The following is a 26,943-nucleotide window of genomic DNA, read 5'->3' as shown; positions in this document are numbered from 1 at the left end:
GCCCCTTGCGCACAGACTGGAGCAGCCACTTTGGAAAACTGGCGGTTCCTCAAAAATTTAAATACACAGTTACCATATGGCCCAGCAATTCCACCCTCAGAAGAATTGAAAACATATGTTCACACAAAAACCTGTACATGAATGCTCACAGCAAATGCCTCCTAACAGATGAATGGATAAACACAATGTGGTATGTCCATGCCAGGGAGTATTATTCAGACATTAAAAGGAATGCAGGATGGACACATGCGACAGCCTGGGTGGGCCTTGAAGACATTATGCTGAGTCAAAGAAGCCAGGCTCAGACCACCTATCGATAGCATAGGATTCCATTTACACAAAATGTCCAGGACAGGCAAGCCACAGAGTCAGAAAGTGGATCAGCAGTTGTCAGGGGACTGGGGGAGGGAAATGGGTGTGGCTGCTAATGGGTACAGGTCTTTTTTTTGGGGGGGGTGGATGGAAATGTTCTGGAATTAGATAGTGGTGACGGTCACACAATCTTGCAAATATACTAAAAACCACTGGGTTCTAGACTTCAAATGGTTCAAAGGTGAATTTTAAGTTATGTGAATTTTATATCAGGAAAAAGCAGCAGCCGCAAGCACAACCTGGACACTGCACCCAAGAGCGTGAGCTGTTGCAGTGTCTCGGGCAGCCCTAGCCCCGGATGGGGAGCTGGAACCCGGTCATGGGAGCACATGCCCCGTGTGGCCCAGAGCCCTCCTCCGAAGGGGTTAGAGAGAGACAGCAGGACCGTGGGTTGAAGAAGGAGCGCGGGCGTCAGGAGCACCGAGCAACCAGGGCTCAGCCGTGAGGGCCCAGGGGGTCTACAGGGCGAGCCCCGAGGGCTGGGGTGAGAGCCAGCTCCCACCTGGCAGTGCAACCGAGGGAATCTTCTCTCTGGACTTGGAACAGTTTGGATTCCTCACCAGAGTCCTGGGTAAAGAATGACTTTTCTCTGGGGCCGTGGAGGGTTCTGTGAGGGGGTGTGTGCACAAATGCTCACTTAGGGAAGCAGCAGCCAAGGCTGTACCCTGACGGCCGGGGAAATAGCCCATCCACCCCCCAAGTTCACTGGCGGAGGGCAGGCGAGCTCATGCGACTGATGCATGGATGACTAAGCGTCTTCCGCTCGGTGGGGGGTCTAGCTATGGGGATGGAGGGCAGGGGCGGGGAAGGCATCAGGAGAGCCATCATACTGGTTTTCTGGCTCAGCTGTGGCCTGCACGGGGGCTTCCTGCCACCTGGCTCCACTGTGAAGTGTCTGCAGCACGCTGGGGAGGAGATATCTGAGCTGGGCTGACACCTGGGGCAGGGGCTCAGGGTGAGGGACATTTCTCAAAAGCCTCATCACAGGCCACTGAGCAGGCTCCGACCAGCTGGCCAAGGCCTCTGAGGCATTTCTCTATTTGCCAAGAAGTAAAAGGCATGGAAGGAGGTGAGCTAAAACACTTTCTCCTTAACCAAGACTGTGCAAGGGAGACGGCACAACCCGAAATGCTTCTCCACACACAGTGGCTTCTCCCCTACTCGTCTTAGAATGACAGAATGCGGGTCACAGTTTTCCAAGAAAGTCCTTCTCCTCCACCCTGTGTTTCCAAGGGAGGACTCCAGGGGGGCTGGACCAGCCCAATCCACGGCAGCACCCACAGACCTGCCGAGTTTGGGTACGTCAATATTTCCCCGGGCCTGAATCCCAGCCTCCCCAGCAGCCCACTGTGGCTCCAGGGTCACAACCATGGAGCTGGACTTCTCCAGGGTCTCTTCCCAGAGGAGATTTATGGTCCTCTGTTGAGCCAGAAGTTTAAACTGGCCTCAAATTAAGGGGAGCCTGAGGGAGGCTCCTCGTTCCTCCAGGCCGTGGTGCAGGGAGCACAGCCACAGCTGCTCATAAAATCCACACGAGCCCCTGGAGGCTTTCCCGGGCCCTCGGCCCCCTCCCCAGGCCTGTAAAAGCCCTGCAGGGCTCTTGGTGCTGTGGCCTCTCTCATGAATGACACTTGAGAGCAGCTGGTACGTCAAAGGACGCATTGTATTTGGGAACAACTGGTTTCCAGGCATTCCTTCATGCCATGACCAGCCCCGCAGGGCCCTGGCATGAGGGTGTGGGCCGCTCGCCACCAGGTTCCACCCAGGCCTTCCCTCGGCCCAAGGGGCTTCGTGGCAAAGCTAGGCCCGACTGTGAAGGTGGCCGTGCACCAGCCCCACGTCACATCCACGCCTTCGTTCTCTCAACCGTGGTCCCAAGTGCCCCTGGCGTGCAGGCTCCTGGGCTGGTCCCCAGGTGCAGGGACGCCCCTGACCTCAGGGAGCTCCCCACTATCATGTCAGCAGTTCCCCCAAACAGCAACCCTGTAAAGAGAAGACTCATTTCTCAAACACCTACCATGTGGCGAGCACCATGCTGGGGTTTTATATATAATCTCTATCACCAACATACACAACAGCCTTAGCAGGCATCCCCACGTTACTGATTAAGAAAATGAGGCTCAGAGATGTCGAGTAACTTGCCTAGGGTCACACAGTAAACAGTGTTGAGTCAGAAGTTTAAAATGGAATATCTGACCCAAAGCTGACCCTGAAGCACTGACACTGGGGAGTCTCTCTATGAGGCCCTAAGAATCTCCCTTCTGTGGCTCCCAGTTGGTTGAGTTGATTGTTACGAGGGAAGAGCAAACTGTAGCCATGCGACCTGCTGACTTGGCTCAGAAATAGCCTCGTGAAGCAATGCTGATGTCCTCAGAGACCTCTGGAGTCCTGCGGACCCAAGCAGCTCCCGGGCCCCCAACCCCAGCCGGTGACAGTAGCTCCTAATACCCGATGGAGTTTCTTTGCTGATGCAGTAGGTCTACAGGGCCCAGTCCCATTTTACACATGAGAAGACTGAGGCCACAAGTTGAGAAGCCAGAAGTTACAGAAAAACAGCCCACAGGTGTGGACAGAGGTAGAGCTTGGAGCCCCTCCCACAGCCTGGGCCCTCCCACACTCCAGGCCCCTCCCACAGCCTGGGCCCTTCCCATACTCCAGGCCCCTCCCACAGCCTGGGCCCCTCCCACACCCACCAGGCTCCTCCCACAGCCTGGGCCCCTCCCACAATCGGGGGCCTCCCACACTCCAGGCCCCTCCCACAGCCTGGGCCCCTCCCACACCCACCAGGCCCCTCCCACAGCCTGGGCCCCTCCCACACTCCAGGCCCCTCCCACAGCCTGGGCCCCTCCCGCACCCACCAGGCTCCTCCCACACTCCAGGCGCCCCCACAGCCCACCTTCATTGTGAAAGTCCCTGTGCGGCTCCTCCCACTGCAGCCGGCCGCCTTCCCCGCGGCGGTACACCACGTGTGTCCTCCCGCTGGCCTCCTTCTCCTGCTGCCCCCGCTCCAGAGGCTCAATGAAGTAGTCGGTGCTGTCTGTGCGGATCAGGCCGGCCTGACAGGGTCACGGGAGCAGGGAGAAAGGGAAGAGGCATGAGTACACCGCAGAGGCACCGGGGAGCATCTGTGAATGCGGATTCGCGTTAGGGCCTTAACTCCAGGGCCTTGGTTTTCCATCGGGGACGTGGGAGCCCCTGGGATTCCAGGAAGTGTCATGAAGGCCCCGGCAGCGAGCAGGGAGGCTGAGCAACCCCCAACCCCATTTCAAGCAAAGCTGATCCACTTTTCCTGAGTTATGTAATCATGGGGTTCCACATTAGATTTCACACACAGGTTTCAGTTGCTTTAAAAAGGGTGTAGGCATGTCCCCTGCAAGGGACACAAACACGAGGGAACCACATGCCAACCCATGGAGCCATGATATGGATCTGGCTTCACCTACAATCACACAAGGAGATGAAAACCCTGCAGCAAAGGTTAATTGTCCCTGAGGTCGGTGCTGGGGCCCCACTCCAATATGAAGCACAATTAGCTCAGATTTAAAGCACGTGTGCGTGCACGCCAGGGAGGGGCAGCTAATGCTCAGCAATCAACCAGCCAGGCAATTGCACCAGGAGTGCATGCTTTGTTTTTAATCTATGTTTTTGCCTACGTCAAAATATTTCCTTTTTTAAAAAAATCAGGCGTTGGCCTTGGAAACAAAAACAAAAAATATACTTAGCCCAGCCCAGCCAATGTGTTACTAGCCCCTGATGAGGAGAGTATTACAGGGACCGACGAACAATATACCTGGGTGTGTATGCATGTATGTGCAGTTGTGCAAGCATGTCATCTCTATAAGGTAATAAAAGCAGCCCACCTACCACAGTGCCTGGAAAATAATTAGGCACTCTATAAATAAATATTTTTTTAATTTGCTTTCAACAACCATCTATTGAGTTTCTACTACTTACCAGGCCTTGCTCCGGGCACTGGGAATGCAGCTGTGAACATAAAGCAGCAAACGAAAGAACTAGCTTTATGAACCTATTGGACCTTCTCCGTGTGAAGGGGAGCTGCCCATTTTTAAAGCAGCCACTTTATGCAACTAAACTCCACTAATGTTTCCACATCTACCTGTTTTGAGATTGCTGTTTAGGCAAATATCTCCAAAACCTACTGAATACCCTCCACTGAATCTCCCAAAGGCAGCAAATCTTTTTCATTTTCCTTCCAGCAATTTCTGAACACTGGGTTCGATCAAAATCAAGATGGCTGCCTTCCGTGCCTCATCAACAGGCCCGATGACCAGGCCAAAAAGTGTTCTAGAGAGAACATCCGCATGGTTGGAATGAGTTCAATGCTCACTTCCGAGGTGACCATTTTATCAGGTGACATGCAATTGTCTGTAAAAGTTCTGTTGTGCTTGTTAAAATGTCAATGTCAAACCTTATATTTCATGCATATTCATTCGTTCAAAATATGCTTTTTTGCACCTACTATGTGCCCTGAGATAGGGAGAAACAGAATAAGCCAGGTCCAGCCTTTGGCTGCAGGTTGCTCATTGTCTAGATGGAGGGGCCCACCAAGGAGGCGCATGTCACACGTCCTTGATGTCATGCTCAGAGCCAGAGCGGGGTGTGGACAGATGCTGGGGGCCGGCAGGGTTAAGGATCACAGAGAAAATGGCATACAAGTCAGGCCCTGAAGGCAGGTGTTCATCAGTCAGCTCTCGGTTGCCAGGGATAAATTCAACTCAAAGTTCCTGGGCCCAAAGGGGAAACATTGGCCCTGTGACAAAGTGGGGCAGGGGCAGGAACTGGAAGCAAGGGACTCGATGTCCTCGGCTTCACTCCCTCAGACAAGGCTCTCCGTCCCATTCTCCCAGGCACATCCCCGGGCTTTGCCAGGAGAGACAAGGGCTGTTTCCTTTCCCGGCCCCACCAGCCCAGCCCGAGGCAGGCCTGTGACCGCTCCAGCTGCAGTCACGTGGCATGTGTGGGGCCTCTCACCAAGCCCCGCAGGCCAGGCCGGCTCCAGCAGCAGGAATCTCTAGCCTTACAATGTCAGGGTGTCAGCAGGCCACGGCTCCTCTGAACTCCGCAGGGCTCTGGTGGCCGCCTGCCGGCGGTCTCCACTTCCGTCGCGTGGCATGTCTCTGCCTCCTCCTGTGGTTTCGGCTGTGTCCAATTTCCTCTGCTTCTATGGACTCCAGGCACACTGGCTGAGGGCCACTTGCTGCAGCTTGGCCTCGTTTGACGGGATCTTCAAAGATCCCATTTACAGATGAGTCCACACCCACAGGACCAGGGCTTAGGACTTGAATGGACTTTGCAGAGAACATGATTCCATCTACCCTAGGTAGTCACTCTGGGCAGCCCCCGCGAGACCCCCATGGCCAGGGAAGGCTGATGACTGCTCAGGAAAAGGGAGAAGCCGGATGCAACAGGGCTGGGCTGCAAGCTGCGGCCTTCCAGCCTGCCCTCTCCTTTCCTGCCCTCTGCCGTGGACCAGAGGCCTTTCGAGATCATTGCTCTGGCCCTATCCAAGGTTTCAGTACCTCAGTAGCATCCCTGTATATTGAAGGAGGCGCTAACATATTAGGCCTGTTTCGTGGATGAGGTAACAGAGGCTCAGAATGGTTAAGTAACTTAACCAAAGTCATCCAGCCAGTAAGTGGCAGCACTAGAAAGCAAGCCCAGCTTTGAAGGCTACTAACCACTAGGGTGCCCTCCCTCGGGTGCCTGCTCCTGCCCTTGGGACCCCTTGGAGCAAGGAAACATTCCTTTCAGAGTTGCAGCTGCTTTGTAAAACCCTTGGGCCGGGTCTGGTCTGACGGTGCAGGGCAAGCGGGATACTCACTTCCCACCCAGGCAAACCCTGCCCACCAAGGGCCTGGGACAGAGGAGACACTTCAGCACACAGCCCTCAAAAGAAAGGAACCCCACCTCCCCAGCCTGGAAAGATTCTCAGCCCTGGCGCCACACCATCTTCACACTCTAGCAATTCTCTATCCCTGGAATCCCAGGACTCCTGGCTCTGGGCCAGCTCTACACCCTCAGGCCTCTCCCCAGGGAAGGGTTAAAGAATCTGTCTTTCCCCACCCAAGTTAACTGTTTAAAAGGACCAAAAGCCAGGCGCAAACCTCTCTGGAATTGTGGATCCCATCAGTCCTCCTAGCCATAATGGATCCAGGGCAGAACCACCCAAGAGATGGTCCTTGTCCCCTGTGGTTCATTATGTTCAGACCTTGTCCCTTCTCACTGCCTTCAACTATATGCATAATAATTTTCTTGGGAACACCTGTAACTCTCATCTCCTTTCCCTCCTTCCTATTTTTCCAGAAAACCCTCAAGCTTGGTTCTACCAACCATCCACCTCCTCCACGTCCAGACATGGATGGGGACACACACCCAGGTGCCGACTGGTCTTGCTTGAGATCTGCAGCACAGCTCACACACGAGCGCGGAGCCAGCTGGCAATTCTGCAGCACTTCCCAGTTATGTCTCCAAAACAGTTGACTCGTGCACCAAGGCGACACACGTGCATGAAATGAGACACAGATGGAGACAACAGATATGCACGGAGATGAGAGGCACGCACGGGATGACACACACACACAGGGAGAACTGCAGGCATGCACCAAGATGGCACACAGGCATGGTGACGAGAGACCACAAACACGCAGACACGACACACACAGAGATGACACGGACACCCTAAGATAATACACATGCATGGAGGCGACACACAGACACACAGAGGTGGATGACATGCCCTGAGATGACACACATGCACGAAAACAGACACACAGAGACGACACACACACGGCCCCCCCGCTACCATGGAAGCATGAGTCAGCGCGGCTCGCATAAAAGACTGTGATGCTCAGATTCCGTATAATCCAAACCTGATGTGGAAGCTCCAAGCCACAGGGGCTGAGCCGGGGCTGCCAAGGCCTCTGCTCAAGAGAAGGAAAGACTGAAAGCCGACTTCCACTGAGCCGCAGGCTTGGGGACAGGCAGGAGGAAGGAGCCCTGGGAAAACAGGGCAAGAACCACTAGGCTTGTCCTGACCAGGGACGCCCTGCCACCCCTGCACGGCACCATCAGATTCCAGAACAGGCCACAGGCTTGGCAGAAATGCCAAGCAGGGGAGGGCTGCTTGGAAGCAGCTTGGGGGGCATGACTTCTACAGACCCCACGCCCTGGGAGGTGCTGGGTGAAAGGATGAAAATCGGGCCCAGCCCATTTGCAGCAAGAATCTTTCTCAAGAGAGAGATCACATGGGGGTGGGGTGGCTACACGCAGAAACCCCAGAGCCAGAGAATGTGTTCAAATCCTAACTGCACTGCTCCCAAATCATGTCATCTCAGGCAGGCTACTCGCTATCCCTGTGCTTCAAGATTATAAGAGCCCCTACCTTGGGGGCTTGCGCCAAGAAAGTAACACACATAGAGCCCCTCACCTGGTCCCTACCATGCAGCAAGGGCTATGTGAGCGTCTGCCTTTGCTGCTGTGATGAGCATGAGTCTCGTTCCCACGGAGCCTTTGGGTGACAGGAGCAAAAATCTGGGCCCACATGAAGGTTTGTCTTTAATTCCCCCACTGTGGTCTGGCTTTGACCTGCTCGGCTGCCCCAGCCTGCACACTGGAAGAAGTCTCCAGTAAAAGCATGCCGGTGGTTAGCGAGGGAGACTGGTGCAGGGTAACATTCAAGAGGAGAAAGAGCACGCCCCGACCAAAGGCTGGGGGGAGATGCACCCAGCTGTTAGGCAGTTGTCTCTGGGTGGTGAACCCATTAGGTACTTCCTCACTTTTCTATCATAGTCCTATCTCACAAGGGAAGCCAATTCTGTACAGAATGTCTGTGGGAGCATGCGCCCTGCTGTGAACAGGCATTACTCTAATAACTTTCCTCCTCTCCAGCAAATCTTTAAAAACGGTAAAAACCACCATGCAACCCTTTTCTGTCATCCAACTTCCTGGCAACATGGCACCATGGAAAAGGCTTTATGGAGTTCAGTCCCACTTGGGTGACTCTTACAGTCCCTCATCCTCTCAAGCCTCAGTTTCTGTGTCTGGAACCAAAAGGCTGCTGGGAGGATTAAATGAGACAGTGAATGGGAAATGCCCACCTGGGGCCCAGGCCACAGGAGAGAGGCCGTATTTTCTTTTCCTTCCCTTCCTTCCTTCCTTGGCCTGGCTCTCCTCGGTCTCCATCATTTGGTCCCCAACTTCTCTGTCAAACACACGGCAGACTTTTCTAAGGGGCCAGGGTTAGATGCACATTAAAATCACCTGGGGAATTTTCAAAACCACTGATGTCCAGGTCACACCCAGACCACTGAAATCAGAGCCACAGTGGGTGAGCTCCAAGCATCAGAATTTTCTCAAAGCTGCCCAGGTGGTTTTACTGCCCTACACTCTGGAAGCTTCCAATCATGGAATGGTGCTGAAAGGAATGATCATCTGGGTTTCCTATAGAGAACAGCAGCAGCATGGAGGCATTCGACCTGTACCAATTCGCCACACTGCCGGAAACAGGCAAGAAAGAGAGGGACGAGTGGACAGTAAGTGCACGCCTGAGTGAGGGGTCCGGGCAGGCTCCGTCCTCCAGGTGGGGGTGCTGAGTGTGGCCAGGTTAGCTGGACCACAGGTGATTGGTGCCTGATGTGCTCTCGCAGCACTGAAGCACCTCCTGCCCTGCAAGGCGCAGCTCCACTGTGAGTGAAGAACAAGCTGTCGAAACTGCCCCAGCGGGCGGAAGTGGGTATGTGAGCTGCTGGGCAGCCGATGGCAAATCACTGTGGTCACAGCCACCCAAGCCAGGAGTCCTTCATGCAGAGAGCAAGGGGCGATTATTAGTGTGACCTCTATGATGATGCTGATGCCGATGCTGGTGACGACGAATTCAACTGGTTCGTTCTCTGGTGTGCTGGAGAACAGGGTCGCTCAGGTCTTGAAAAGCTCAGTAAACGCTTTCTCTCTGTAGCGCCCCCACCCCCCATTCTAGAGGAAGGGGTCCCGGCCCCAAATAAGGGCGGGGCTCGCACCCACAGGTGCTCAGAGATTTGCCTTTGGCAGCCTGCCGCCCTGGAGCTCAGTCAGCATCAAGGGCAGATCCCGCCAGGCGGGCGGCCACCCCCAGTCTCCATTCCCCAGTGCCCGGGAGCCAAATGGCTCTGACGGCCTCCCCCCCCCCCCCCCCGTCACCCCCACGGCCTACCACACTCGGGGCCGGGAGCTCTGCCTGGCCACCGCTTGGCCCTGAGTCCTGGCAGCGGCCAGCCGCTTCGGGACAAGGAGTCGGGAAGCAGCCCTCGGGTGCCAGGAGGCCGAGCCGGCGGCCAGGCTGGGCTGAGGAGCGCCGGCTCCCGCGCCAGGCCCTGCCGTCTGCCCCCCGACGGCTCAGACCCGGCCCGGCTGACGGCCGCGGCTGCACCGGGGAAAGGTGCGCCGGCCCCTCCCGCGGCTGAGGGCAGCCTGAGACTGCCCCGCGGGCCACTGCTGCAGCCAGGCCTCCCCTCAGGCTGGGCGATTTCACAAATCTGCCCCGAAGCCTAGGGCAGCCTGGCAAGAGGGCTGCAGACCTTTTTTTTTTTTTAAAGATTTAGTTTTTATTTATTTCTCTCCCTTTCCCTCGCCTACCCCCAGTTGTCTGCTCTCTGTGTCCATTCGCTGTGTGTTCTTCTGTGACCGCTTCTATCCTTATCAGCAGCAACGGGAATCTGTGTTTCTTTTTGTTGCATCATCTTGCTGTGTCAGCTCTCCGAGTGTGTTCAGTGCCATTCCTGGGCAGGCTGCACTTTCCTTTGAGCTGGGCGGCTCTCCTTACGGGGTGTACTCCTTGCACGTGGGGCTCCCCTACGCGGGGGACACCCCTGCATGGCAGGGCACTCCTTGCGTGCATCAGCACTGTGCGTGGGCCAGCTCCACACGGGTCAAGGAGGCTCGGGGTTTGAACCGCGGACCTCCCATGTGGTAGACGGACGCCCTAACCACTGGGCCAAGTCCGCTTCCCCAGACTTATTTTTAAACAATGCCTTTCCCCAAATGGGCAGGTGCGTGTAAAATGTTTATCACTGAGTCTGACTCATATGACAGGTCTGTAGTGAGTGATAACAGGGATGTGGAGGTGGCAAGGGGAGAAAGTCCCCTACAGAACACGGGAAGGAGGCAGGCGAGCACAGGAAAACAGGAAGGGGTGGATATAGACACCAGGTGCCTGCGTTCAGCCCAGCTCTAGTCCTTAACCCCCACACCAACACCTGTCTCCTCTGCAAAAAGAGGAAAGAGCCAACGAAATCTATCAGCCAGGAGCACCTACCACACAGTGTCTCCCGTCCTGCGTCCTGCCAGGGACGAGCGCCACTCACATGTTTCCCAAACTTCTTAGAACATTGACACTTTGCCAAAGCCCTTTTGGGTCAAGCCCTGTCAGTTACTTACAACAAAAATGTCTGCACGCTCATTAGGTTCCCTACTTATTTTGTAAGTTTGTGTACATCTGCAATTTTGCTTCTGCTACAGTACCATTCATTCGTTCGTTCATTCATTCATCTGATGATTCTCGAGCAAGCCCTGTTCTAGGAGCTGGGGACACAGTTAAAAATTCCTGCGCTCACGGTGCTAACTTCCTACTGGGGTGTGAGCTGGACACTAAGCAGAAATGTGGCATGCCAGAGGGCAATAGAGCCATGGGGTCAGATTCAGCAGAAAAGGAGTAGAACTGGGTTTAGAGCTTTAAATAAGGTAGTCAGGAAAGATGTTACCAGACAGGTGACCTCGGGGCAAAAGCCTGGAGGAGAAGAGGGGGTCCACTTGGAGATGCCTGGGGGACGAGTGTCCCAGGCCAGGAGAGCGATGATGGCAGCGAGGCAGGAGGGGAAGTCAGAGGTGGACGGGAGGGGTCTCGGTTGCACAGGCCTTTTGGCTTCTCCCCCTGAGAGGCGGGGGTCTCCGGAGGCTTCTGAGCACAGGACGTCATGAGATGCCTTGGATTTCAGCAGGACCACCCAGGCTGCTGGTGGAGAACAGACTGTGGGGGCAAGGACAGAGGCTGCCACCACACGCCAGGAGAGAAAGCAGGGGCTCCGAGCCCCAGTGCGCTTGTGCTTGCTAAGCCCTACGTGCTTCCTTTAGGAATTAATGGACAAGAATCCCGCGCCGCACACGGGGACCTGCCCCACGCACAGCAACCCGTTCACACGGGCTTCACCCTGCCCTGAGCCCGCCAGGAGCGTCCTTCCCGCCAGCGCGAACGTCTTCCCATCACCCACCCCTCTCCCTGCCCAGTCACTCCGGGAGGTGCCCTATTCCTGTCCGGAGATGTCTGTCCCTTTTCTAGACCCAAACTTCAGGGGGATGAGCACCAATCGAAGCCACCGACGGCCTTCAGAATAAACACCTTTGGGCCAAGCCTCCAAAAGGAACTGCCCTGGGTATATCTTCCTGAACGAGCCATCTGCTTTCCAACCAAGTGTGGCTGTGGATGAGGGAACTGCATATTTTACTTCATATCTCCCATCGAGGAACGTGAATTACGAGGTGATAAACTAACTCGACCTCAAGGGGCCAGCAGCCCGCCAGCTGTGGGGCACGAGGCCCGCTAGGGCTGGAGGAGCTAGTTGAGAGGGCGGCGCCTCCGCCGGGGCTGGGGTGGCTTGCGGGGATGGAGATGTTCTTGGTAGATCAAAGGCGCGGCTATTTGGTTGGCTTAAAAGCAAAGGCTGACGAGGGCTTGAAGCGACACTTGGAGAAGAGGGTTTGCATCCAGACGCACCAACCATGTCCTGACAAACACCCGCAGCTTCCGATGTTTCTCTAGCAAGGGCCCGTTCTAGCGCCCTGTTGGCCGTGTTACTGAAAGCAGAAGAAAATCAGACTGCAGCGTTTCTAAAATGTTCCATGACAAGTGACACGTGCATAAGAGCACCCCAGCCCCACCCCACCCCCAACATTATGAAGATGGAGAAAGCAGCGGCGACGGTGACTTGGGGCCGAGATCCACCAAAAGATTCTGTTTGAATTTCCAACTGACTCGCTGTGCCGTGGACACTGGATTTTCTCAGCTGCCTTCCAAGTCTTAGGGAAGAGAATGACGCACAACCTCCCTCAGCCTCCCTCCTGAAGCTGGGAAGCCCCTGGAAATGCAGTGGGCGGCAGACACACCTCGGCTAAGTACCCGGGCCCAAGCACTCCCAGGACACCCCTCCAGTCGGCAGCTGTTGGACCAATGGCTTTCAGCACTCATGGTCCTGAAACCGTCGCCATGGCTACCGCATCACTGGCCATTCCCCCCCATTCATGACCTTGAGTTTTCCACTGACTCAGGAGAGGTCATGTGGGATGGAGGGAGGGGACCTTGGACTCCATTCAGGCTCCAACATTCACCTGCTGAGTGACCCCGGGTGAGTCGCTTCCCTTCCCTGGGCCTCGGTTTCCTCATCTGGACAACGAAGAGGGGAGCTTGGGGCCCTGAATGCTTCCTCCAGCTGCAGCCGTCTACCACCCAACCAAAGCCAAGGTGAGAGGTTGAAATTACACTCAACACAGGGGCGATCTGAGGATGTCAGAGTTTGTCCGAAGTGAGACAGCACACAAATATTATCATTTTTGTTATTATTATTTCTTAGGACTTTGAAGGCAGGGCAAGGCCCACGTGCTGAAACGGAATGCTGGCCCTGGCATGTGCTTTGGGAATGTTCCACTGCGGAGTCAGGAGTGCAGCAATTCCCTGGGTTCTCCCTGAAAGGCCATCCCTGGGCCTCGGCCCCGAGTCTGTGCAGCAGGTGGGAAGGCAGGCGAGCCCCCGCCACACGCCCCTGCCTCCCCGCGGCACCACCTGAAGACACCGGGATGGAAAAGGAAGGCAGCCGCGGCCCTGGGCGGAACGGGAGGCCGGGTCTGTTCCAGAGGCCGCAGGGCGGCGATGTCTGGCTTTTATTCCGTATCATAAATAAGCTATTAATCCCAGGCAGGCAGAAAGGCATGGCAGTGTGGAGACAAGGGAGATGGCACGCTGCACGGTTAGACCACCCTGCGGACTGCAGAAACCCCCAGGACGGGGACCCCAGAGCTCCACTCAGACAGACGGGCACAGACAGAACGCGCCTCCTGCGGGGAGAGGGCAAGAGCCCTGGGTGGGCATCCAGAGGCCTGGAAACGAGCCTACTGGGGTCATACCTTGTTCCCTTCTATTTTCCAAGATGGCAACAGTAATAATAATGAAAGCCTCAAGGCTACCCATTACAGTTCCAGGTTCTGTGACAGCACTTTAAGTACACGGTTTCTAACAAAACCACACAAGGTAGGCACACTCACTTTACAGAACAGGACACTGAGGTTCAGAGAGGTCAAGTCACTTGTCTAGAGTCAGAATGGAAGAATATCTGCCAAGGCGGCTGCAACAATTCCTCCCTTGCCTGCAGCCCCGCCTTTTTGCATCAAGACATGGCTGCTCCTCTCATCAAGAGGTGGCATCCACTTCCCCACTGCTGGAAAACCTGGCCTGGCCTTATGACTCACTTTGACCAGTCGAATGAGGCAGAAGTGACATTGTGCAACTTCCAGAGCTAAGCCTTAAGGGGCCCTGCAGCTTCGTTCTACCCTGAGGCTCCCAGGAAAGAAGCCGGGTGCCTATAGGAGGCCACACAGGAGAATGGAGGCAGGCAGCCCAGACAGCAGCAAGCACCAACGGCCAGATGTGGCCATGCTGACCTCCCACTGAGTGCAGTGGCTCGAGAGAGCTCAGGCACAACCAGCTGGGAGCCACTCAGCCAACCTATGGAATTGGGAGAAACAGTTGGTGGTGGTTTTAAGTTCCTAAATTTGGGGCTGGTTTGTTACACAGCAACAAATAGCTGATACAACCACTCAGTCACCAAGTGGGCAAGTACGGAACCCTTTCTCCACACTGACTGCCTCCCCAGGAAAGCCTGTGCTGCCTGCCTCCTGGGATTGGGCTGGGGTCAAGGTACCCCAACCTGACTGCGGCCCTGCCCGAGGCCCAGGTGCCGAGACCCCTCACAAACCAGGAGCGGACAGAGAACACACTCTACAAAAAGTAAGAGGGGGCTACAGGCCACTTTCTACACAGCAGATCCGTGCTCACCCTGGCAGGGTGGGTCGTGGGCAGCTCCCTTTCTCTGCAATGAGGCAATTTCTTGTTTTCAGTCTACAAACATAAATTCTGAGAAACAGACCCTGTGTTTCTCAGGGAACTGTGTTATCTGAATAGCAAACACGATAAAGCAGATCGCACCCACAGAGCAGGTGTGAGCACTGGAGAAGGGAGTGCCAAGGGCAGGGTGGCCAGTGGGTTTCACCCTTCATGCCCGCGGGGGCTGACTGGTAGTGGGAGCAAGGGGCCCCTGTGGGACACTGAGGCTCACCGGGGAGCGAGCCACCACCAACCCAGAGCATCTGCCAGGGGTACAGGAGGGGCAAAGGGCGAGATACATGATGCTCAGGGACGGATGGACAGTCAATCACAGAAAGAACGACAGATGTGCTGACGCTCCTCATCAAAAACGTGAAACGTGGGCTTTCTGTCACTCTGAAAGCGAGCCCTCCTCACTTCCTCTCCAGTACCCCAAAACCACTGAGTGCGCCCTGGCTGGGGCCCACCTGGGGTCCTAGGACACGTGGGGAGGACGCCTTGACCCTACCTTCAGGAACTTCCAGGGCGAATGCTCAGGGTGAGAAATGAAAACCGCGACGGGAGCAAGTTGCACCCTTGGACAAACGGACAGACCTGGGTGATGTTCGGACCACTATCCCAGCATTCACCCAGATGGACTCTGCCTGCCCAGCTGAAGGCCCTGAGGACACACCCAGAAGCCCCTTTGGGGGTGGCAGTTAGCAAAATGGGGGGCTCTTGACTTCCTCTTCTTTCCTGCCACCCACCCCCTAGGACTCAGCAGGCTCAGCCAATACACACCTAAGGACTCTAATAGGTGTATACTATTACTCTACCTGCTTACTTTATAGAGGAGGAAACCGAGGCACAGAGAGGTTAGGTCATTGTCCAAGGTCACACAGTAATCTGGTTCTACTACACATACTGCCTCACTAGCACTCTGAGGCCTCCAGTCAACCGCCATGCTGTGTTTGGTCCCTATACTGTTTTTTTTTTTTTTTTAGATTTATTTTATTTATTTCTCTCCCCTCCCCCTCCCTTGTCTGCTCTCTCTGTCCATTTGCTGTGTGTTCTTCTGTGTCTGCTTGCATTCTCAGTGCCACCGGGAATCTGTATCTCTTTTTTGGTGTCATCTTGCTGCGTCAGCTCTCCGTGTGCATGGTGCCACTCCTGGGCAGGCTGCACTTTTTTCACATGGGGCAGTTCAATGCAGGGTGCACTCCTTGCGCGTGGGGCTCCCCTATGCGGGGACACCCCTGCGTGGCAGGGCACTCCTTGCGCACATCAGCACTGCGCATGGGCCAGCTCCACACGGGTCAAGGAGGCCTGGGGTTTGAACCGCGGACCTCCCATGTGGTAGGTGGATGCTCTATCATTTGAGCCACATCCACTTCCCCCTATACTGTCTTAAAATTAGGAAACTTTACTTAAAAATCCATATTTCTGATTTTGCCTTAAAAAAAATTCAGAGACCTTGCCACACTAGATTGGCACTCCCAATCGACAGGGCATGTCCTCTGCAGTTTGCCACCGTCCCAGGCCTCCACACTCCACACCCAGGGCAGAAGTGGAAAGCAGGACAGAGCTGGGGCCTTCCCAAGGGGTCAGCCCTCACCTAGCCAGCAAGGAGCAGCCTGGGGGGGGGGGCGGGTAGGCACCAACAGCAAGGAGCCGCAGGCAAATCTCCTTCCTACCTGCACCGGCAGCACAGCTGCAAAGATGAGTATCTAACCCAAATACTATGGTACCTCCTGCTTACAAACCCCTCATGGCTCCCCATGGCCTCAGGAGCAAATCTAAGCTCCCCGGTGAGGCAGAGACTTTCCAAACTCTATTTCACCACCCCTCACCTCTCCCATGGAGAGCAAGAATGACCTGCCTCTTCTGGAATCCAGTGTAGGCAGAGGATGGACCTCCCTGCAGAATACCCACAGTTCTTACCCACTGGCTTAAAAACTCCTATGTATCCTTTAACACCCAGCCCAAATGTCCTCTTCCCTGAGTACCTCTTCTTCTCGGCACCCATCTCCAGGCCAGGGCATGCCTCCTGCATTCCCACAAAGCACGGAAGTCTCCCGCAATATTTGCTGTTTCCTATTGGCTTATGTACGTGCCCACCTTCCCTTTAAAATGTGTGGCTCTGGAGTCTGGGGAACGGAGGGCTGTATCCCAGCACCTGGTGCAGGGCCTGGCCTGAGCAGAAGCCCACCGACCCTTGGCGGAATGCCCCACCTGGTACCCCTCGCCACTCCCTGCCCTGAAGGGTGCCTGGGGTTATTAGAGCAGCCGAATTACTCAGGCACTGGGCAAGCTCCATTCAGCCCCCTCTGCAGAGGAAGCCACGGGAGTGGGAGGCAGGGCTCAGCCTCCAGCGATGCGGTGCTCACACACTAACACCAGGGTCTACGCCCGCCGTCTGGGTGGGGTGGAGGGCTCTAACAGCGTCTCAGCATTTGTCTCCATTGTTGGCTACCAAGAGCAGTGGCTAAAATAACCCCAGGCGGTGCCTCAGACAGACCCTGCACGTTACTTTCATTCCTTCAACCCCCTGAAGGCCCTGCAGACGCTGCTCTTCTCCCCTCCTTACAGGTGAAGAATCTAAACACAGAGAGATTTAGAAACTTACTCAAGGTCACACAGCTCACTTGCACCCGTGTCTACAGACCCCACACTTCCCTATCTAACAAACAAGGCTGCTCGCGGGCGCCTTGCAGCAGGCCCGGCCCTCCATGTCTGCTGTGTCACTAATTTTTACAACGGCCCCCAAGGGAGGTTTTGTAATGGCATTTCTTTGAGAACAGTTTTATTGAAATATAACTCATGTACCACATGTGCCATGTGAGATGTGCAATTCAGCGGTTTTTAGTACATTCACAGAAGTGGGCAGTCATCGCCACGATCGATTTTGAGCATTTTCATCACCCCATAAAAACATCCCATACCCTTTCACGGTCAAGCCCAAGCCCTCCGACGCAATCCCGTTTTCAAGACAAAAAGACTGAGGCTCAGAGAGGTTCCATGGCGGGCTCACAGCGCCGCAGGGGCGAGCAGTGGGGCTGGGGCCCCTGTCAGGACTCTGCTGGGTGCAACTCGTGAAAACAGGCAGGGTCCGCCGAGGGTGGGAAATGGAACCAGATGGTGACAAAGCTGACGTGTGGGGCTGCTTCCGCGCAGGCCCGTGACTCATGGAAGGCACTGAAGGAAAGGGGGGAGCACAGCGCAGATCAGCCCCGAACGCCCCAGCGCAGGAACAGCGGGCCCGGGGACCGGGCGGTGGGGACCAGGCAGACAGAGATGGCCACGGGAAGGCAGACCTTCCAGAGGCCGGCAGGCTGGGTTCTACGTGGCCCACGGCCCCGCCCAAGACACGGGGGCTCCATGCTGCTCCCCCCATCCCTGCTCCCTACAACCCTCCAGGACCCACAAAGAACTGGCCTCCACATTCCTCCCCGGAATTCAGAATCACGGTTGCCGGCAGAGGCCTGCCCTGCACCAGGCCCTCCCACCCACGGGCCTTCCCAGAGGTGAGGGGTCACAGGCCAGACAACCTGAGGAGGGCTCTGCGAGCTGCCATCAGGTCGCTTCCCAATGTGGGGACCCTCGGTGTGACAGCACCCCCAACCCCGGAGAAAACACTTGTGCCTGGAACCAGGCTCCCCCACATCTCTTACCCCCTGTTCCCAAGCCTCTCCAGACTGCCTGGTCAGTTGCTCTTCTGCTGCCCAGGGGCCTGGCATTTTCCTTTCATGGTTATGATGCTTGATCAGTCTTAAGACAATGTCTCCTCCTCCGGGGAGCCTTCCTGGCACCCTAACCCCAATAAGCGGGTCCTCTGGCTGCTGCCCTTTGCAGGATTGTAATGTGTCTGCTTCAATGTCCAGCTTAGCCAGGGAGGGACCCCGGCTTCCTCATTCCTGGGTCCTACTTCCCTTCTCCCACAACACGCAGAGCCATGCACACAGCCCTCCGCAGCGTCTGTCTCAGGTGCCCCCGGGTGAACAGCTCCCTGGGATGGCAGAAGTGGAGGGGATGCTGGTCTCTTCACTCCCCTGCAGGCTCCAGCTGGCACTGAGGATCTAGCCACCAGGTTAGACGTCTCACCAAGGCAGTGAAGATGCTCGATGGCTGCAAGCCTGTGCACACCGAGTGGGATTCGTCCCATTCCTCATCCCATCCCATTCCTCTGTCCCTGCAGCCCAGGCCAGGCCTGGAGCCCAGCAGGTCCTCGGTACTGACCAGGGGAAAGAGGAGTTGACGGAAGGTTCCTCCAGCAAGGCCTGCCCCAGAGTCACAAAGTGCCGATCAGAGCCGGACAGGGCCCTGGGCACGTTGCTTCCAGGCTCCGCAATGCACCAAGGAGGCAAGTGAGGCCTGGGCGGGGGGTGGGGGGTGGGGAGCAGAGGTTCCCCTCCCTGCCCTCGGCCCCTCTGCCACCCTGCCCTGCCTCCTGCCTGCCCACCACGTCTTCTGGGCTCCACTCCCCAGCCCCGCCAGCATGATGCTCCCTCCACTGTCTGACCATGAATCTCTCGCTCAAGCTCTTCTCTCTGCCAGAATGCCAGTAGAAGGGAGCTTCTACTCATCCTTCAAGGCCCAGCTCAAAAGTCACCACTTCTGATACCAAAAATAATCACTCCCATTTAGCAAGTCCCCACTGTGTTCTGGAAAACCAATCAATAGAATGTTAGTGTTGATGTTCTGGGGTCCTTCCTGTTTGGCGCCCAGGCTTCTCAAGGGCAGGGAATGACTCTCTGCAAAGCAGGGGAATAACAGCATCCGCACACTCACCTCACAAGACCTAAGGGATGGAAGGGCTCTGCACACTGTGCAGTCCTGTGCCCAGAGAAGCGATCTCTAGCATCTTCCCATCCCCTCCCTATGACTCTGTGTTCTCATCCAGTGCTGCTCAGTGAGGCACACCGGCTGTGCTGGGCCCCTGGGACTGCTCAGTACTACTGCTGCTATTTCTTGTGTTACTCTCATTGTCTTTTTTTTCTTTTTCAGATTTTTATTTATTTATTCCCTCCCCCCACAATGTTTTGCACTTGCTGTCTGTTCTCTGTGTCCATTTGCTGTGTGCTCTCTGTGTCTGCTCGTCTTCTCTTTAGGAGAAACTGGGAACCAGTGGCAGTCAATTGCTTGATCCACCTCAGTTCCCTGATTTGTTGTGCCTCTCATTGTCTTTCCTCTTTGTGCTTCCTCGTTGCGTCATCTTGTTATGTTAAAGGAGAGGAGGTTAAAACCCAGAGACCACATAAAGATGCAGAGTTAATCTCGTCATCGGAAAAGCTACACCATGGCTTTGAATCTAAACTTACGTTCAGCTGGGTCACTGTGAAGCAGCCTCTGGCTCTCATGCAACACAGGGCGTTTTTCAGGAGTGGGCTGGAGGTCAGGAACCCCCACTGCAAAGGCCTCTGTGTGGGCTGGAGGTGACAGGCAGAGTGGAGGAGAAGAGCCCGAGGGCCGGGCCCTGGGTCTGGACAAGGAGCCGTGGGAGCTGACCTCAGGGGCTGACCTCAGGAGGCCGCCGAGGGCACACGCAGTGACGTGGTGCCCGAGCAGGCGCCAAGCCCGAGGCTCAGACCAGTGAGGCCCATCTCTGCCCCTCACAAGGTCAAGAGAAAACTAGGAGAGCCGTTCCCCGGAACCTTAGCTCCACACGGGCTGCGCGGACCCGCCAGCAGAGGAGCGCTCTGGAAGCCCATCGCGGACGACCTCTGAGCCCGGACGCAGCCCCTGCAAACGTCCAGCGGAATCAAATCCCCTCTGCCAGCGAGCATCAGGAGCAGCCCCCCTTTGGACAAACGAGAAGAATAAGGCCTCTACCATGTGGGGTCCCCACTGCTGGGCACAGACCTAACCGGAAACAGGGACTTGGACAGAAACTCACGCTCCAACGTTCCAAGTGGCTTTACGCACAACTGCCAAGAGGTGGAAGCAACCCAAGTGTTAGTTAATAGAGAAATGGATAAACAAAACCTGGTCTATATAGAGACAATGGAATAACATTCAGAAGTTCTCACACATACGACAACATGGATGAACTTCAGAGACTTCAGGCTGAGTGAAACAGGCCGGACACAAAAGGATAAATAGTCTATGATCTCAGTGGTATGAAAGAATTACAATAAGCCAAGTCCTAGAGTCAGAAACTAACTTACAGGTTACGAGGGGCTGGGGTGGGTGTAGGAAAGGGGGAATTGAAGTTTCATTGATACAGTTTCTGTTTAGAATGATGGAGAGGCCCCAGTAGTGGATGGCGGAGATGGTGGCACAATTCTGTGAATGTAGTTAACACATGGGATTGTATACTTGAAAGCGGTTAAAATGGGAAATTTTGGGCTGCGTAAGTTACCAGAATAAAAAATAAAATAAGATAACCCACAGAGCTGTACAACATAAAGAGTGAACGCTATAACTATATAGTTAGTAGTAAAACTATCATAATATTGTTTTATCAACTGTAGCAAAGGTAGCACACTAATGCAAAGTGGTAATAATGGAAAACCCAGAAGTGAGGAGAACATATGGGCACTCTACTTTTTGCATGATTTTTCTGTAAACTTACAACTGCTGCAATACACAGTAAAAATTTTTTTTAATTTTAAATCTGACTTGGGGTGTGCCTTGCCCAAGGACATTTAGTCAGAGGCCAGCAAAGTCAGCAGACGGGCTGAGCAGTGCCCAGGCCCACCCCCCAGTGACCGCACGGTTGCCCCACACACAGCACGGCTTGTCGTCACGCACAGGCACCACGTGTCCCCAGGATCACGCCTCTCAGGGTGCGGGGACAGAGTCCCTGATGGCAGACGGTCAGTGACCCCTGTGAAAGGGCTGCTGGGCGGGTTCAATGACAGGGAAGGTTTGCAGGGCCCAGAGGGGTGGCCAGTTCCACACACAGCGTGATGATTTTGCACTCAACCCCTGGTTTCGGTCCCCAGGGTGCACTGATTACAGAACACCCACTCTGCCTCACGCCAGGGCAGCCTTCAAGGAGCCCCGGGGCTGAAGAGCTTGGGATCCACCTGCTTGATGACTTTAGAAGGAATCTGCCATGCAGTTCAGCCGCTTTCTGTCGCTCTATCCACATGGACACCACATCCTGGGAGATTCCTTATATCACTTTGGATTTTTCAACCAGAATTCATGGCCACTGCACAGCTTGAGCCAAATGGCTGACTGAGGGTGGCCTACCCCAGCTCATGCTGGAATCAGGGCAAGGTTTGGACTTCTCCAACTGACCTTACAAGCTGTGTTTCTCCAAGTCTGCTCCAGGGAACCCCTGCATCAGGCTCACCTGGAGAGCTTGGTAGAGACGTGGCCCCTGGGTCCCTCCCTACAGAGACTCAGATCCTGCACCTCTGACCAGGTGCTCAGGTGGTTCCAGCATCTGCTCAGCGTTGGGAACCAACCTAGACCACACCTTCTGAATGGGGTAAGAGCACCCCAAGGGGATAAGAACTGGTTGGGGGAAAGGCAAAAATATTGTTTTTAGATACAAAGCATATACAGAGAGAGAGACAGAGAGAGAGGGACTGCATATATATAAAAAAACAGATATTTAGTGTATCCATGATTTTAAATTTTCATGGAGGGACAATTAGGAAAATAATTTTTAAAAGGGCGAATGCAATAAAAGGTTGAGAAACACTGGCCTAGACAAAGAGGCAGTTATGACATCAGCAGGAAGCCACCTCTCGAGGATGGGAAGACGGTGACAAGTCCTCTCAGCCCCGGTTCATCCCTTCCTCATCTGACTCAGAGGGCACCTCAGCTCCCACGTGATGTTGCTGGCAAAGCAGAGGCTGTGGAAAGGGCCACCCTGACTTGCCGAGGACAGAGCAGCAAGGAGAAGACCTGTGGGAGTGGAGACTGAGAGACAAGCCACCCCGCGGCTTTCGGGTGTACAATATGGAGTCAGCCAGGCAGGGGGCATTCCCAGCCCCGGGGAGGAGGGAGAGGTACTAAGAGAGGGACGGTGCAGAGCAGCTGGGAAAGAGCAGGCTGGCTGTGGAACCAGAGATGTGTGGGAGAAGCGGAAGGAAGTCATGGTAAGGATAATGACAGCAGCTAACGCCAGCAGGGCCTTGACCCTGTGCTGGGCAGGAGCCAGCCACCCGACACCGCCCGAGAGGTCGGCGTGGCAGCATCAGGAGGGCAGGGGCCGTGCCTGGCTCGTGCACTACTGCACGCCCCGGCACCCAGGGCAGTGCTGGGTGTGCAGGACGTGGAAAGGACGTGCAGGAGGAATGCCCACTGGACGCAAAAGGGAACAAGGGACAGAACCACGGAGGGGCTAAGGACCTGGCCCCAGTCCTCACCGTATGTGAGCAGCACCGCCCGCCTCCGGAAGCCGCCTCCCCAACCCTGGCGGTCCCAGCCAGCTAAGTTGTGGTCCGGGTGGGTCACGTGGATGAGGGGACAAACAAGACAAAGGAACCATCCTAACCTGGCCAGTTCACCCCGGGGAGAGCCTGGTAGCCAGCAGGGAGCACGCGGGGCTATGGAAGGCAGCGCAGCCCTGCCTTGGCCCAGCCCGCACGACAGACCCGCAGGAATCCCAAACACAGGGAGCCAGGGGCAAAGGCTGTCGAGCTGGCTCAGCCGGCGAGCACTGGAGAGGTGGGGCTGGGAGGCGGAGAGCCCCGGGATGCGGCCGGATGAGAGGCTCACCCCTTACCAATCCATCGCAGTTGCTGATGGCGACAGCTGCCCGCGGCATGCCTGTGACACTCCCGGTGTAGACACACTCCTGCTGCAAGGGCTGCCGGAACAGCTCCTGAAAATCCTCCTGCCACTCCACGGAGGCTCCCGGCACCACCAGCCGGCGGTTAGGCCGGAGGCGCAAGTGCAGTTCCTTCCCAAAGATGGTCACGTTGAAGTAGAGGGAGGTGTGGCCCGCCCTGCCAGGCGGCGGTGTCCCTTCCTCCGGGCGCGGGGGGCTGCGAGCCACCCGGCGGGGACTGGAGCTTGATGGTGGGGTGGGTGGCCTGCCCACTGCCTCCCTCCCTGCGGAGGCTGCTGCTGGGCCAGACACCACATGGGAGAGGAAGCGTCCCTGAACATCTGTGCTGCAGGGCACTGTCACGACAAAGTCCTGAAGCTTCCCAGAGAGGTGCAGCTCTGTTGAAGTAAACAGAGAGTTACTGCAGTGCAGTCTGTGCAGAAGTAAAGGGAAGCCTGACATCCTGCAGGGGCAGGGGACCGAGCAATCTGCTTCATCCACTTCCCTGAGTGTCACCTGGGGTGGACCTTTTCATCCGCCATCCATGTCCCATCCTCTGGGTCTCTAAAATGGGATGGATGGTGGTCAAGCACTTTGCGGGCATAAATTGCTCCCTCTAACCCTCAATTTGGCTGAAGAAAAAACTGGTGCCAAACAGAGCCCTGTCACTCTGACAACAAGCGTTCCAACCTTGGGCACTGCCTAGGAATGCAGTGAAATTTCCCAAAAGCCCCCAGGGCAAAGAGAGGGAGGGCCAACTCTGCCCAAACCTCCCAATGTCTGAAGTCACCAGCCCAGCCTGGGGTAGGGCCCTCCTCGCCATGCTCCCAAGCATGCAGCTGGCAAAACAAACACACCTAGAAACCCAAGGGATGGTGGGCATGTGTCAAGGCAGGAGGAGCTGCGGCGGAGAGGGAGGGAATACTCATTCTATATTTTCCTAAGTTGAGAAAGAAAACTTTTTTAAGAAGCGCAGTGGCTCCCAAGATTTCTACATGGCCCAGCCCCAAGGTGGGTAAATATAGATCTTCAAAAATAAAGGAGATGCACAGGATGACCTGCCCACTGGGGCTGAATTAAGTGTGAGGTCATGGCCCCACGCTCCAGGCTGCAGGCCAGTGCCCCGTCCTCACTCCCAGGCAGGAGTGACAGTTCCCTGGCTTCCAGGCCGGGTGAGTCATGGATACAAGTTCAGAGGAATTTTCATTTCCACAAAGTTCCACCGCTCACCACCCCCCACCTCCCATTCACAGCACTGACAAACCCCAGGAACGATGTGTCCTGAAAATCCCCTCTGCCCAGGGCAGTTGTGGGGGGGGGGGGGCGGGGGAAGGCGGGCGAACCCTCCTCGGGTTTTCCCCATATCAGCAGAGGACCCCCAAGAATGCTGCAGGAGGGCTCCCACTTGGATGCATGAACAGCTCACAGACAAGCAGGCAGCCTGCCTGGAAACCGCAGGAGCCCCCTGCTCACCCCATCTCAGAGCCACCAGGGGGACATTCCCTGAGCAAGGTGAGGGTGTCTTTGGGGTGCGCCTGTGTGAAAGGCTGTCTGCACAGGGGGCAGGCGCCGGGGTGGGCGGGGTGAATGTGCTCCTGTGCAGGGGGCGCCCCCTGTGTGTGCTGAGGTGGGGGCAATCACCTGCCAGCCTGCCTGTAAAAGACAGACACACATAAGTGCACGGGAGCACACACAATTGGGCACTCAGAAAACAAGTTTCATTCAGAAGAGAAAGCAGACAGAGAGAAAAACATACGGAGGCAGACACACAAGCCCCTAAGAGGAGACTCCGCGTTCCAGGACGCCCGGCCTGCTTCCCAAATCCTCCCCGGGGGTCTCTCCCAGGTGGCACACGGGGAGAAAAGTGAACTCAGCCCCAGGTGAGCTCAGCTCCCTCTGCTCGAGTCCTCCCCGCTCTCTCCGGCACCCCGGACCACCCTAACTCGGTGCACTGGGGATCCCCCGCGCCCCTGCGCGCCCGCACGCACGCACGCACCTGGGGTCCGGCTGCCCGCGGCGGTGGCTGCGCGCAGCGCGCAGTGCAGGGGAAGCAGGCAGGAGAGCAGCGCGCCGAGCAGAGCCATGTGGCCGCGCGGGGACGCGGGCCGAGTGGGCCCCCGAGCCCCGGACTGCGCGCGGAGGCTCGGGCGCGCCCGAGGCGGCCCCAGGGACCGCCGGCCTCCGGCACCGCCGCCTGCCTTCTCGCAGCGCCCCGCCCGCCCGCTGCGGGCCCCACGCGCGGCGCCGCCGCCTGGCCCGCTGGCTCCCGGGGCCCGAGGCTGCCGGCGGGAGAGCGGAGCCGACGCGCCAGCGCCCGGTGCCAACTGCCCGCCGCTCGGTCCGCCCGCGCCGTGACGCTCCGGGACGCGGCGAGAGCCCGGCGAGCGGGCAGCGGGGCGGACCGGGGGTGGGCACACCGGGCGGGGCGGGGCCGGGAGCCGTCGGAGCGGGGGGCGCCTGGCGCCCGGGGGCGGGGCTGGGGTTGGGGAGAGCAGCGGCTTGTGGCCCGGCCTGGGATCGGAAGTGCCACGCGGAGCCCGGGCAGGGGCTCCAGGCGCACCGGGCGAGTGTCCTCGCAGACGCCTGGGCTCCGCGGGAGTGACCGCCCGAATTCTCCGTCCACGGCCCTGCCCCCGCCCCTCCCGCTCGGTCGCAGGGCCCGCTCTCTCCAGGTTCCTGAGCCAGGGCGTGGAGGGGATGCCTGAAGCATTTGGGGTGGACGGAGACAGTGAGTCTTCCGTAGGGGCAAGTATACCCCTTTTCTTCTCATGATGGTCTCCACTCTTGGATCTTGGGTCTACCCATTTTGAAGACTAGACGACCTGGACCCCGGTGACCGGTGGTGTCCTAGACAAGAGCAGGACTGAGGAAGGTGAGCTGAGAGCCCTGGTTTTACTGTCCCACAGTCCTGATTGAAATCCTAGCCTGGGGCCCCAGTTTCCTCATCTGTAAAATGGGTATGGTATATAGCACTTAGTAGGCAATCAATAATAGTTGCCCTCCACTTTCACCCCTGGCACCAGAAGCCCCTGCCACAATCCACCCTTAGTGGGAATTACCAAGAGGTAATGAGATGAGAGTGGTCCTGAGAAGACAGAGAGGCACATGGCAATATTGTTAAGAAGTTTCAGCAGTCAGGGTAAAGAGCCTGACAGAAATTTGCTTTACGCTGTAAACGTAACCCTAACAATCTGCAAGTAAACTATATTCCAAATAATCCAGAGGTAGGAATTGAAGAAAGGAGAGGGGTTTTTCCCTAAAATTTGTGAAATAAAGAATCTTTGTGTAAGTTGCATAAACTCTCTATTCTTTCTGACTTTGAGTTCAGACATTTTGTTGTGGGTTTCCTTAAGGGGAGGTGAGCTTGTGAATTAAAATTCTCTGCCCAGACTTCTCGGGAACTCCTGCACTGCCACCACTCCCCCCTCCTGCCCCCCAGAAGATACGGGTTCTTCCTCTCCTCTCATCTGAGCTCTTCTAGTCCTCCACCCTTGCTGTGCTCCAAACCTGGCCACTTGTCCACCTTCCCGCCGTGTGGACAGAGAAATGAATGCTTCGTCATTGTGGCCCCCAGGACCTGGCTTGGGACATCCTGAGAGATGGAGCTTGCTGAATGAATGAGATGAGGCTGGGGTTTTGGAGGGCCACTGTGCTTTTGAAGCTGCTTTGGAGGGCTTTAGTGATGTGTCCTAGGTCACACAACTCCTTAGCAGCAGAGCTG

At 56.2% G+C, this 26,943-nt stretch overlaps 1 protein-coding gene across 1 annotated transcript in view; it reads right to left on the bottom strand.

Moving 5' to 3' along the window:
• Nucleotides 1-25,333, bottom strand: part of ADAMTS14 (ADAM metallopeptidase with thrombospondin type 1 motif 14) — an 83,680-nt gene extending 58,347 nt beyond the window's left edge. Inside the window, exons 1-3 of the mRNA XM_058298978.1 lie at nucleotides 25,219-25,333; nucleotides 23,178-23,620; nucleotides 3,269-3,428 (exon numbers count right to left, since the gene is read on the bottom strand). Coding sequence (XP_058154961.1) covers nucleotides 3,269-3,428; nucleotides 23,178-23,620; nucleotides 25,219-25,306 — 691 coding nt within the window. The 5' untranslated portion in view covers nucleotides 25,307-25,333. The remainder of the gene's footprint in view (nucleotides 1-3,268; nucleotides 3,429-23,177; nucleotides 23,621-25,218) is intronic.
• Nucleotides 25,334-26,943: the final 1,610 nt, after the last annotated feature.

This window comes from Dasypus novemcinctus, chromosome 6 (genome assembly GCF_030445035.2).
Source record: "Dasypus novemcinctus isolate mDasNov1 chromosome 6, mDasNov1.1.hap2, whole genome shotgun sequence".
NCBI classification, from domain to species: domain Eukaryota; kingdom Metazoa; phylum Chordata; class Mammalia; order Cingulata; family Dasypodidae; genus Dasypus; species Dasypus novemcinctus.
Note: the sequence above shows the minus strand (reverse complement) of the source record. Positions and strands in the feature narration are given on the sequence as shown.